Here is a 13,049-nt window from a genome sequence, read left to right as displayed (position 1 = left end):
ACGGTAAGTATACTGCTCCCCCGCTCCCCGCTACACTTTACCATGGCTGCCAGGACTTAAGCGCCCTGGCAGCCATGGTAACCATTCAGAAAATGCTAAACGTCGGATCCGGCAATGCGCCGAAACGACGTTTAGCTTAAGGCCGGATCCGGATCAATGCCTTTCAATGGGCATTAATTCCGGACCCGGCCTTGCGGCAAGTCTTCAGGATTTTTGGCCGGAGCACAAAGCGCAGCATGCTGCGGTATTTTCTCCGGCCAAAAAACGTTCCGTTCCGGAACTGAAGACATCCTGATGCATCCTGAACGGATTTCACTCCATTCAGAATGCATTAGGATAAAACTGATCAGGATTCTTCCGGCATAGAGCCCCGACGACGGAACTCTATGCCGGAAGAAAAGAACGCAGATGTGAAAGAGCCCTAAAGCATCCATTCAGAGATAAATCCCGACCCCCAGGACGTTTATAGCATATGGGTGGTCAGGAAGTGATTAAACTGTCGTGTCACTTCAGCAAATGGCATTCATCATGTGGAGAGTTAATACAAGGCACTTACTAATGTACTGTGATTGTCCATATTACCTCCTTTGTTGACTGGATTCATTTTTCCATTACATTATACACTGCTCATATCCAGGGGTTGAGACCACCTCTGCAGAACATATACAAAGTGGCCAGAATGGGAGCTGCTGTGCCTCCATGCCTATGCACACTCCTACTGTCCCGGCCACCAGAAAGGCTGGTACTTTTTCCTATATTGTGCAAGCATGACCACCACTGCTGGATGGCAGGGTGGTCGTAACCCCTTTAATGAGGGAAAAATGCAGTGGTTTTAGTGAGTACTACCACTTTTATCAGGGTAAAGCTTGTGGGCAGAGTGGGGGTCGGGGTTACTTCCTACTCCTATACTAAAATTTGAACCCCAAATTGTAGGACGTTTGTAACGCCCTAAAAAAGCCAGAAATTCCCCTCTTCAGGCATGATTGCATAAAGCTGCCTTCTGTTGCAATTCATTTCATGGGACAGCTCCACAAATACCAGGACAGTTGGCAAATACCATACTTTAGCACTACCAGGGACATGATGAATGTACCAGTCATTATTGCAATAATGGTCAATTAAAAGCATTATCATTTTATCTCTAACATTATCATCATAGTCGGCAACGTCTCAATGATTTTTCCAGCGAAGGAATTACATTACAAGTTGAGATTGATTCAATTACACTCAGAGTGGGATTGATCGAGAACAAAAGCTTAATATTCGACTTGCTGTGGATCCAGGTTTCTTTGATACAGGCGGTACATGGCACATTGATGGAGCTGGTAGAGAGTATACCTAGACATTACAGCTACACCATCACCTGGTAAGCACTAATCTTAGGATCTGTACATTACAGGATTCTTATTTTATGGCCGCACGAGGTGGCCTTTCAGCTGCAATCTCATCTATATCACTAGGCATTATATGCCTTATACGCTTTTATTGATTGGAAAGCATTTTTCTTTTAACCCTTTGAGAGTTGCACTACAGCCTAGTCATATTTCAGGATTCTGGTGTACAAGATAGAGATAACTCTACAATAAAAGTAAAAGATGGCTTTAAACAGTGATGGGACGTGATGTTCTGTTCACCACACTCTTTGTGCAGTCGCAGGAGTACAACACTTAGTATTTTCCAGTGTAATACAGTGCTAATCAAACAGTATAAGGCCTACTTCACACACACTTTGTGTTTTTAAAGAGGACCTGTCACCACGAAATGCAGTGCAATCTGCAGAAAGCATGTTATAGAGCAGGATTTGCAGCACACCCTGGAGGAGACGATGCAGAGGATGGGTGTGATAGTGGTCCTGATGAAGTGTTTTGTCACTGTTTATTAACTTAGGCCGTTGCTCCCTGGGAATCAGTGCAGTGAAAATGTAGTTTTGAAGGATGAGGCCAGATGTAATTGTAGAAGTCTTTTTTTTTTTACTAAGTGTAAAATGTTACTTTCAATAGCAGCTATTTCCAAGTGCAATTTTCAGGCACCAGTAAAGATTATGGAGGTAGGTTGGATGGCTGCCATTTAGTACTAGTATTGTACTGGCCTAGTAGTTTGGGTGATGGGTGTCTTAGCAGTAGTCCCTCAGCCTACAGCAGTGTATTTATATGCTGGTCTCAGCTGGCCAGTCTGTTCTTTGTCTTCTCAAGGATTTACTTGGGTATTATTGTTGGTTGTTCTCTCTGGAGAATCCTTCTTAGGCTACATTCACACGTCAGTATTTTTCTATATCCCGAATTTGTGCTGTCCGATTTTTTTCAGGACCCATTGAAAATGAATGGGTACGCAACTGGTCCAGATCTGTTCCGCAAAAAAACGGAACAGATCAGGAAAGAAACAACGGACGTGTAAATGGACCATTAGGAGCAGGAACTCTGCAGTGTGCTTCCAATTGTCCCCGTCTGGACAGTAACTTCCCCTCCTAACAGGAAACAGGACCAGCCCACTCCTACCAGGAGGGGAGAAACAGGGTGGTTAACCTTGTTCCTGACAACCATTTGCCAATCCATTTCCTTAACTAGTTGATATGGCAACATCACATAAAAAATATATAACAATATAAAAAATATACATTTAAGTGTCTGCTCTTTTAGGACAGTGATTGACAGTTATCTCTGTATACACACTTACACGGATAATGCTATTAATCACTGTAACACCTCCATGTACAACTGATGATGATGACTGTCATCTGTCTATGTATAAACACTTACACAAAGATTGCTATCAATAACTGATAATCACCTCCACTGTGTACAGCTATCAGTGACTGACAGCTATCTATGTATACACACTTACACAGAGAATGTTTTAAATGTCTTATAACACTTCCCGCGTGTACAACTATCAGTGACAGCCTATCTATGTATACACACTTACACAGAGAATGCTTCTATGAATCACTACTAACACCTCCCCTGTGTACAGCTATCACTGACTAACAGCTATCTATTTATACACACCAGTGACTGACAGCTAGCTCTGTATACACACTTACACAGAGAATGCTATCAATCACTGATAACACTTCTCCCAAGTTCAACTATAAGTGACTGACAGCTATCTCTGTATACACACTTACACAGAGAATGCTATCAATCACTAATAACACCTCCCCCTGTGTCCAACTATCAGTGACTGACAGCTATCTCTGTATACACACTTACACAGAGAATGCTATCAATCACTGATACCACCCTCTGTACAGCTATCAATGACTGACAGCTATCTATGTATACACACTTACACAGAGAATGCTTCTATGAATCACTACTAACACCTCCCCTGTTATACAGCTATCACTGACTAACAGCTATCTATTTATACACACCAGTGACTGACAGCTAGCTCTGTATACACACTTACACAGAGAATGCTATCAATCACTGATAACACTTCTCCCAAGTTCAACTATAAGTGACTGACAGCTATCTCTGTATACACACTTACACAGAGAATGCTATCAATCTCTGATAATCACCTCCCCTGTGTCAACAGTGACTGACAGCTATCTATGTATACACACTTACACAGAGAATGCAGTCAATCACTGATACCACCCTCTGTACAGCTATCAGTGACTGACAGCTATCTCTATATACACACTTACACAGAGAATGCTATCAATCACTGATAACACCTCTCCTGTGTACAGCTATCAGTGACTGACAGCTATCTATGCATACACCCTTACACAGAGAATCTGCTCAGTTTCTTCTGCTCTATAACATGCCATTTACAGATTACACTGCATTTAAACGTTTGTAAAAAATATATATCTTTTGATACATTCTTCATAGTGTTTTAAAATGTCTCTTTTATTGCTGTTTAATTTATTCATTTCTAGCCTTCTAATCAAGAATATGCACAAAAAAAGATAGACATTGCCACTAAAAAACTTTACAAAAACAGTTAAAAATGCCTAATCTGTCAGTGTCACATAGCCAATATAGCCCAGCTTAGCTGTAAAGTGCCACTGCAAAGTACTGCTTATGCCCATAATGCCATGTTTATTATAGCTATGCTGTGGCAATATAATATTGTTATGCCTTGACAATATAATAGTGAAATTTTAATCCTGTACTGTTTGTACACAGTGCTGTATATGTATTTGTCACAAAAAAATAACAAAAAAATGAAATGGCTATCCAGTCTTCAGTGCCATCTTTTCCCCTCTGGCGCTTGCCATTAGCACTTGTAATGTTGTTGATATGCGCATATTTCTTTCTGGGTATAAAGGTCTGCATGTTACCGGTAGTTGGTATCGAAATCCTCTTCTCATTGAAAATCTTTAGCTTCCCCATGGATATTACATCTTAATGCACCATGAGCAAACTATTATTATCATTCTCTATAATGTAGCACACATTTTATGCAAAATGACATGCGCCTGCCATAGTCACTGTTTTGGTTGGAATGCTTGTATTGCATTAGTCTAGCCGGCACAGTCAATATATCATGCATATTTCATGCATGTTAAAGACCCAGATAAATCATTTCCTGGAAGTGAATTATGATTGGGGCAGAACAAGTGCGATTACTGCTATTATCGATTGGTTACAGACTCCAAGGAAGATTTATTTTCTTTTTGTGAAAGAAATTGGCTCATCGTAGTGGAACTTCTTTCAATGAATACATTTTCTAGGTTTGCATGCAGCTTTTCTAAGCTCAGTCTTTCTTTTGTTACAGTGTGTGGCTGTGATCTGGCCCAGTCTGGCTTCTTCTTTAAGAATGGAGAGTATATCTGCACACGCGATTACCAGCAACTCTATGGGACCCGGTGTGACAGCTGCAGAGATTTCATTACAGGAGAAGTCATTTCAGCGCTTGGACGAACATATCATCCGAAATGCTTTGTATGCAATATGTGCAGGTAAATTGTATACACCGTTACATGCATACCTACAAAGGGACTATGAAAGGCTATAGCAAGGCAGTTGCTATAATATAATAATATTTTGCCTTAAAAAAGGCACAGAGTGAATTTCAGTCTGATTTATGAAGTTGCTGATGTTATTAAAATTCAACCCTTTAAAGGGGTTATCCCATGAATAATGTAGAGTATGAAAGTACATGGCAATACCTTTCTAACAAAGCTAGAACCAGCCCTGTACCTCACATGGATCCAGAGATCTTCCCACTCATTGCTCTGCTAGATTTATATCCAGCTGACAGCTCAGGGGGAGTGTCTCTTTTCTGCTGCAGCTAAGGGGGCGTGTCCATGCTCTCCCTATCACAGCTCAGGGGGCGTGTCCATGATCTCCCTATCACAGCTCAGGAGACAGATGAAGGATGAAACTGAGCATGTGCAGCCTTCTCAGTGAGCAGGTCAAAGAGATAAGAAAAAAAACACAAAGAGCAGGTGGAGCTATACTAAATGATTTTATTGAATAACTCAGTAGCTATGCTAAATGTTTAATTACATGCAATTACAAACGTATTCAGATCCAGATGCTGGTTTGAAAACCGTAGAATGTTTTGTGGGACAGCCCCTTTAAGTACCAGGCCCAATTTTTCATTTTCGTTTTTCCATCCCCACATTCCAATAGTCATAACTTTTTTTTAAATTGTCCATTCATATAGCCATATCAGGGTTTATTTAGCAGAATAAGTTGTATTTTTTTAATGGCACCATGTCTTGTATTGAAAAACAGGAAAAAAAAAATCTTTGTGGAGTGAAATTGAAAAACAAAACAAAATTCCGACAAGGTTTTTGGGGTTTTGATATTACGGTATTCACTGTGCGCTAAAAATGACATGTTATCCATATTCTGCAGCTCAATACAATTAAGGTGATACCAAATTGGATTTTTTTTTATACTTCCTTAAAAAAAAATGTAAAACTTTGTAACCTTATATATTTCTGTTTACAAAGCTGTATGAGGGCTTCTTTTTGCAGGACAAACTGTAAATTTTATTGGTAGGATACATACAACTTTTTGATCACTGTTCCGCAATTTTTTGGGGGGATAAGAGGACAAAAAAATGGCGAATCACATGTTTTTATTTTCCATTACAGCGTACACAGCACATGAAAAATATTTTTATATTTTAATAGTTCAGACATTTTTGGATGCGGCGATACCTGTTATGTTTATCTTTTAATTGTTAATTTTTTTATATGTAAAATTGGGAAAAGAGTGGTGGTTTGAACTTTTAATAACTAACTTTTAGCTGCCTATGGTGACTGGGATTCAGCCACCTTCAGCAGGCCCCAGGCCATGGGGTTCCCATTGGAAGGCAGAGCCCACTCCATACATTCCCTCGACCACTATGACGTACAAGTGCGTCACGGTGGCTGAAGGGGTTAAATAAGAAAGTATTAAATGGTGGTACTGTATATCATGCAGTCTTAGGGGCTTTTTGCATAACGTTTTTGTCTCATACTTTATATATATATACTTTATAGAAAAAAGGATGCGAAAGTGTACAACACTATGCTTCTCCATCCAGCAAAAAATGTGTACTGTACAATTACTGATACATGTTTTTTTACAATGGAACCCTATGGTGATGGATGCCACTGTATGGGCATGTGTTTAATAGATAAATCATGTGTATACATTAAACCGGGGATAAAAATGTAACGTGAACACATCCTTAGTCCTCATGCACATGGCCGTATTACAGGTACTAAGGCATCCTTACATGTCTTCAGAATTGTACCTCTTTAAACCATCTCATATACAGTCATAAAGAATTGTTTTTGTGATGGACTCTGCAGAAAACGAAGTGAAAACCATGAAGCTATGTTCTGTTGGTAGATATAATATTTCTCAGCAATATGTTGATTCGGCCAGTTTCCAGAAGGGATAATGTCAAGGCCCCTACACATTAAAGCAAAGTTGGCCAAAACTGACCAAGTTCCCATTATGTTTTGTGAATGCAGGAATCTTAAAAGATTTGTGATGTTGAATTTCAACACAGCGGGGGGTTGTGTGTTGCGAGCGCCTGGGGCCTGGGTTGCCAGCATCTGGGGCAAGCCAAGTGTTGCACCCCCTAACCTGTGGATGCACCTATCTATTAGCAGGATCTGAATTTTCACTCTGTTCCATCAGGCAACTTAGCGGAGGGGCTCCTTATCTCTGATCTCTGATCTTATAAACACTCATTAATGCTCAATTTGTATCACTTACTGATAAGAATGTGGCTTAAGGCCCCTTTACACGGGCTAACTCTCAGTCAGATGATTGCTAACAAATGTTCATAGGAATGTTCATTAGCGATTATCTGGCAGTGTAAAAAAGTGCCGCTGATTGCCCGGTCACTAAAAACGTTTGCTTTCAGCAAGTCATGTTGTGTCAACAGCCTCTGCTGCCAACAAACAGCAAGTCTGTATGGGGACGAGCAAGTGATCACTCCTCGGCATACTGCAGAGGAGATCACTGTGTGTAAATACAGTGCTCTCCTTCACTGACGAGCAGGCGCTTGTGAGGAAGGAAGGGGCCTTTAAATAAGTGTTTATGACCTTTCAGTAATCTAGAGACAAGGTTTATAAAATGACTAACTCAAAGTGAAAATAAAAAGTTGGATTCACACAGCTAGACAAACAGTTAACCCTTTGTGACAGAACGGCTCAATATTTTTAATATTTTAAAAAATTATTTTTAGCCCAAAATGAGTAAAATACAATCATAAAAAAAATTGCCTCGGTGCACATAGCCTTTAAGGTGGCCCTGGAAACAAAAAATTTAAAAGTGGCTCAATGTTGTAGTCGGGTCCAAATTTATAGAAGGCGGGGCAACACAAGTAGGCAGGGCCAAAAGAGGTAGGCAGGGCCTGAAGTACTGTAGTGCAGCACAAAATATTGCCTTAACAGAAGCAAATTCCACAGTGCAGCAGAAAATGCAACCATGCTCACTAAAGTGCTCAACTGTATCACTGTCCTGAGGACAGTGATACAGTTGAGTTCAGGAGAGCACGTGTGGCTGTTAGCCAGGTGCATAATTACTTAATGCTGAGAGCATCAGATCATTATGTACCCATCTGGAAGCAGTTAGGTGAGCTCTGGTGGCCCCATGGGCATTGGTCCACCGGGAAATTTCCCTGTAAGGTCTCTATCCAATCCGCCCATGCCGCGGGATCCACTAGAGCAGGCATGCTCAACCTGCGGCCCTCCAGCTGTTGTAAAACTACAACTCCCACAATGCCCCGCTGTAGGCTGATAGCTGTATGCTGTTCAGGCATGCTGGGAGTTGAAGTTTTGCAACAGCTGGAGGGCCGCAGGTTGAGCATACCTGCACTAGAGGATGCGACATAGCCATGTCCTCTATTCCCTGCATAGCTCTCATTGACGATTGAACCCTATGTATTAAGCAAAGAAGGCAGAAGAAGTAATAAACCACTTCTGTCTTCTCCTTTACCTTAGTGCATAATGCTCAATGTGTGGCGCTTGGTGTTGGGTATTAATCCGAAGCACTGAACATGTATGGTACCAGAAGGAGCTTTAATCTGGCACCATACATGTACAGTGCTTCGGATTAAAACCCAGCACCAAGCACCATACATGTACAGCACTTGATTGTTATGGAGTTAATAAGGAGGATTACTACTGTGGGGGTCTAAATGGATTCTGGTAATGTTACTAGTAATACTCTAAGCCTGCTGTGAATATCACTTAAACTCCCACTTATAATCCTCAATTATCCTTCATTATGGACCCAGTCCCAGTTCCACTCACTAAAATTCCCCCTTAAAAAAAAAAAAAAAAAACGCTGCAGGGACACATTGCTCAGCAATGTTCAGAGACTGTGGCCTGTGTTCTGCCTGCAATTGCTCCGTTCTGAAGTGGCTTCTGGCTTAGGAGGCCCAGGAGAGATCCAGGTGGGCGCTCTTATGTCTCGTCAGTATATGCTCACTGTGTCGTAGGCAACTCACTGCACGTATCACTCATTCCGCCCCCCACGCTACACCACTGTGTCAATGCTGGGTTCAAGAGATAAGCCACTGCTAGAGGTGACTGGCAGTTTTTTACTACCATCTCCTTATTGAGAATACATACTCTCACATATATCACACTGGGCATATATGGGGGGGAGTCGGGAAGAATAGCTGTCGGCTGAACAAGCATTCAACCAACAGCTACTAAAGGTGTACGGTCATCTTAGGGAAATTTTATATTTTAGTTTTTTACTCCCAGCCTTCCCAAAAACGTAACTTTTATTTTTTTTCCATTCACATAGCCATATGAGGGCTTGTTTTTTGCAGGACAAATTGTACTTTCTAATGCCACCATTTACGGTAGCATACAATCTAGTGGTATGGGTTTTTCTTTTTCCGAGTTTCCTATGCGGTAAAACTGACCTGATACTATCATTTTCTGGGTCAGTATGATTACAACCATACCCCACATGTATAGTTTTGTGTTTTAATTTTGTATTTGCCTTACCATATTCTTACCTCCACTTTTTTTATTTTATGTGTACAGAGCTGTGTGACGATTCATTTTTTGCGGGTCGATCTATACTTTTCATTGATTCCATTTTGGGGTGTGTATTATGTGTTAATCACATTTTATTTTCAGTTTATTCGCTGTTTGCCGTATAGGCTAAATATTTTTAGATTTTAATAGTACAGGCGTTTTTGCATGCAAAGATACCCATGATCAGGGGAGCACCGGAATACACCCTTAAGTGCGCGCTTCAGGGTCTTTGCGCCTCCAGTTGCCATGGTCACATTTGGTGCCCACTCGTTGCATGTCGGCCGCCAACATATATATACGTAAGGCTGTCAGGAACGAGTTAGGTAACTGGAGAGGAGCCAGTCACTTGTACAATAACAAATAAAGAGGTGCACAGTATGAAGGAAGGGACATGAAGAGGTTGGCCCATCTAACATTTTGATGGTATATCACTAGGATGTGCCACCAATGTATGATAAGTGCAGGTCTCACATCTGGCACCAGGATCTATCTCTAAAACAGGGACTCCAAAGTGAACGAGGGTGCACCAGCTTGGCTATTATTCAGAATTCCCATGGAGGCGAATGGAGAGGTGGCAAAGCTTGTGCGCTCTCCTTCACTTTCATGGGCCAGTTTTAGAGATAGGTGCGGGTCTCAGAGATGGAACAATATCCGAGAGTGCGAGGTGGGACAGTCCTTTTAAACCTGCAACTGATAAAAGAAAGTACTGTGAGATCCTAGCCATGATTTCTGAATAGTGATCAACAGTGGTCTGATTTGACCAAATTGAGTGTCAAATTTAGTTCAATCACCCCGAAAAGGATCACATTTTGGTCTCTCTCTCTCTCTGTTTCTCTCCTCCCACTGTTTTTCTCTCTCACACACACACTTTTTCTGCAAAAATTAAAGATGAAAGAGTTAAATCAGCAAAAAATTTGGATTCTTCTCCTGAGCTGTCTGCATGAACTGTCCGTGCAGTCTCTTGAGCTGTTGCAGTCGGTGAGTGGCAGTAGTCAGTGATCATTTATTAAGCGATTGTGTAGTAATCCTTCAGCGCTAACATATGGGTAATACAGATTAGTGCAGAGTACATCAATCTACGTTTTTATTCCAAAGGTCATGTCACACATGAGTAATGACAGTGGATGGAACCCTGTTCTAAAACAGCTCAAAGTATAGATGATATGTCCACCCCTGAACTTACCTGGCCGCTCTAGATACTGAACAATGTATTCAAAAACAATAACTAGATAAAATTACGTGAATACAAAAGGGGGATCCAAAAGTAAAATCATACAACGGCATCGGCATCCTCATGGTGGTTAACTACCTGTGACCTGGAAGTAACACTCCGAGTGTTACACACTACAATGATAGAATGTATTAGAGAAATAAACCCAAACTCGCGACTGGGGGAAAATGTACTAGTATAAGCATGAGCTAATGTGCCAGATTTTTATTAATAAAAGTGCAGTGAGCCCCTAAGGAGCCAGTCTGGAGGTGTTGCGTCACGGTCTACACTCTCAGGCCGTTGCTCCCTGGGGATTATTGCAGTGGAAAGCTGGTTTGAAGAATCAAGCCAGCAGTAAATGTATAACAGTCTCTCTGTACTGCAAAATATAACTTGTGGTACATTGAGCGATATTAGGTACCAGGTAATGAGATATGGTAGCTGGTAGGTGACATTGATGCTACTGGCAGGAGATTGTGGATATAGGTGTCCACAATGTTATAGAGGACTGGTTGACTGGCCTAGAAGAGGTCTAGGTGATGGGTGTCTGAGCCGTAGTCCCTCACCTGCAGCAGGGTCTGTGAGGCTGTGATTTTGCTGATCACTGCTGTCTAGGCTTTTGGAAGAAATGTTCTCAATTTTGTGTATCTTCCTGGGGTGAATGCGATATGGTCCCTTAGAGTAGGAGCTGAGACATGAGATCTCCTCTCTGTCTGGACTCGAACTCCCCCTCCTGGTATGCTAGGGAGTCTCCTTCCTGTCCCCACCTGCCATTGGCTGCTCCCCCCCCAACACCGGATATTTTCATCCGTGCACTGGGAGAAGCAGCAGCAGCGGACCAGGAGTGACACGGGGAGCGATTTAAGTATATTCAGTGTGATGGGCCCGGGCATAAGGGGGGGCATTTAATAGTCTTGGATAACCCCTTTAAGCCATTTTTTACCCCACAAACTGGTGTAGAAAATGATTAATGAGATGGGCCTGCCGGCCCACCCTCTTCCCCACCCACGCCACAACCCCTTTTCTTGATCTGTTAGAAAAGTGGCATGAGCAGGAAAAAGTTGCAGATTTTGCCACAAAATGACGTGCGACAAAATTGTCGACTGATATACGTCTATGGTGTATATAAGTTCATAAATGAGCCCCATAAACTTTTTGTAAATACAAGTATTTACTATAACAGACATGTTAGGAGAGGTTTACAATTGCACTGTAAATACAAGTGACTCCTCACATCCCCACAAGTGATGTCTTCTCTGCTTGAATTTTATTCTCTTTCCTTTCACCATCCAGCCCAGACCACCATGACGACCTCTCCAGATGACTGCAGAGTTTTCTGCCCAAACATCTTTGGCCTCTTAGTACCATGGTTATCTGCAGCCAAATAAACAACACCAATAAATATAGACCCCAGACCAGATCCCAGAATAAATGTGGACTCCCTATACAAATACAGCCCACAGACCCCCTAATCTACTACAGTTCCCAGATCAACCCCCTTTAAACACAGATCCTAGAACAGTCCCTGGACCAGACCTCCTAAATACATTCAGGGGGGAATTTATCATAAGGTGAAAATTTTAAGTCAGTTTTGCTTAAGTCTGCGTTAGAGTACTTTATCAAATGTCTCATGTTACTTGATAAATTTGTCTTATCTTAGACCTGACACTTTTGTCTAGAGAAGCTACAACAGTTTTCCTACTCCACCCTCCTCCTTGAGTGAAATTGCACTGTTTTTGCGATTCTTTTTAAAAAGTCACCCACTTCCCCACCCATATTTCAAAACTTGTGTGAGTGGTGTAAGAATGCAAAAAGTCAAAACATTTTGTGCAAGTGCAAAAAAAAGTTGGAAAATTTACTGCAATTGCTTAAATTTTGCACAGGTGCAAAAAGGGGCAACAGCCTATTTTTATGACATTTTGATGCCAGAATTCTGGAGTGAAGGTATGATAAATCAGGGCCACAGACCCTAAATCAGACCCCTTAAATACAGACCCAGAACAGATTCCTTAAATACAGAACCAAGATAAAACTCCAAAATAAAGACCCTCGAACCAGATCTGTTAAACTAATACAGACCCCAGACTAAACCCAAAACACACAGTAGTTTACACTGTCCTTCTCTGCCTCCTTGCTGCTCTTCCCTCTGGTTTTAGGACCTGCACACATATGGTCATTTGACCTTATCTATGAACGTCTTTCAGCAATAGGAGGTCCTTCTGTAGGTCTTGTGGATGATTGCACAAGGCAGTTTTGTTATGGTTTTTGCTGCAAATCATGACAACAATGCAATAAAACCAGCATGTGTTTTGACCAGGGATCACTACATAAAGCAGCTTTGTTGTGGTTTAGACAAATAAACCACAATGTGCATCA

General features: G+C 41.5%; 1 protein-coding gene across 3 annotated transcripts in view; it reads left to right on the top strand.

Moving 5' to 3' along the window:
• Nucleotides 1-13,049, top strand: part of ABLIM3 (actin binding LIM protein family member 3) — a 247,732-nt gene that overhangs the window by 161,162 nt on the left and 73,521 nt on the right. For all 3 annotated transcript variants that reach the window (XM_044280723.1, XM_044280722.1, XM_044280721.1), the window contains exon 3: nucleotides 4,732-4,915. In XM_044280723.1, coding sequence (XP_044136658.1) covers nucleotides 4,732-4,915 — 184 coding nt within the window. The remainder of the gene's footprint in view (nucleotides 1-4,731; nucleotides 4,916-13,049) is intronic.

The sequence above is a fragment of the Bufo gargarizans genome, chromosome 2, assembly GCF_014858855.1.
Source record: "Bufo gargarizans isolate SCDJY-AF-19 chromosome 2, ASM1485885v1, whole genome shotgun sequence".
Classification (NCBI taxonomy): Eukaryota; Metazoa; Chordata; class Amphibia; order Anura; family Bufonidae; genus Bufo; species Bufo gargarizans.
Note: the sequence above shows the minus strand (reverse complement) of the source record. Positions and strands in the feature narration are given on the sequence as shown.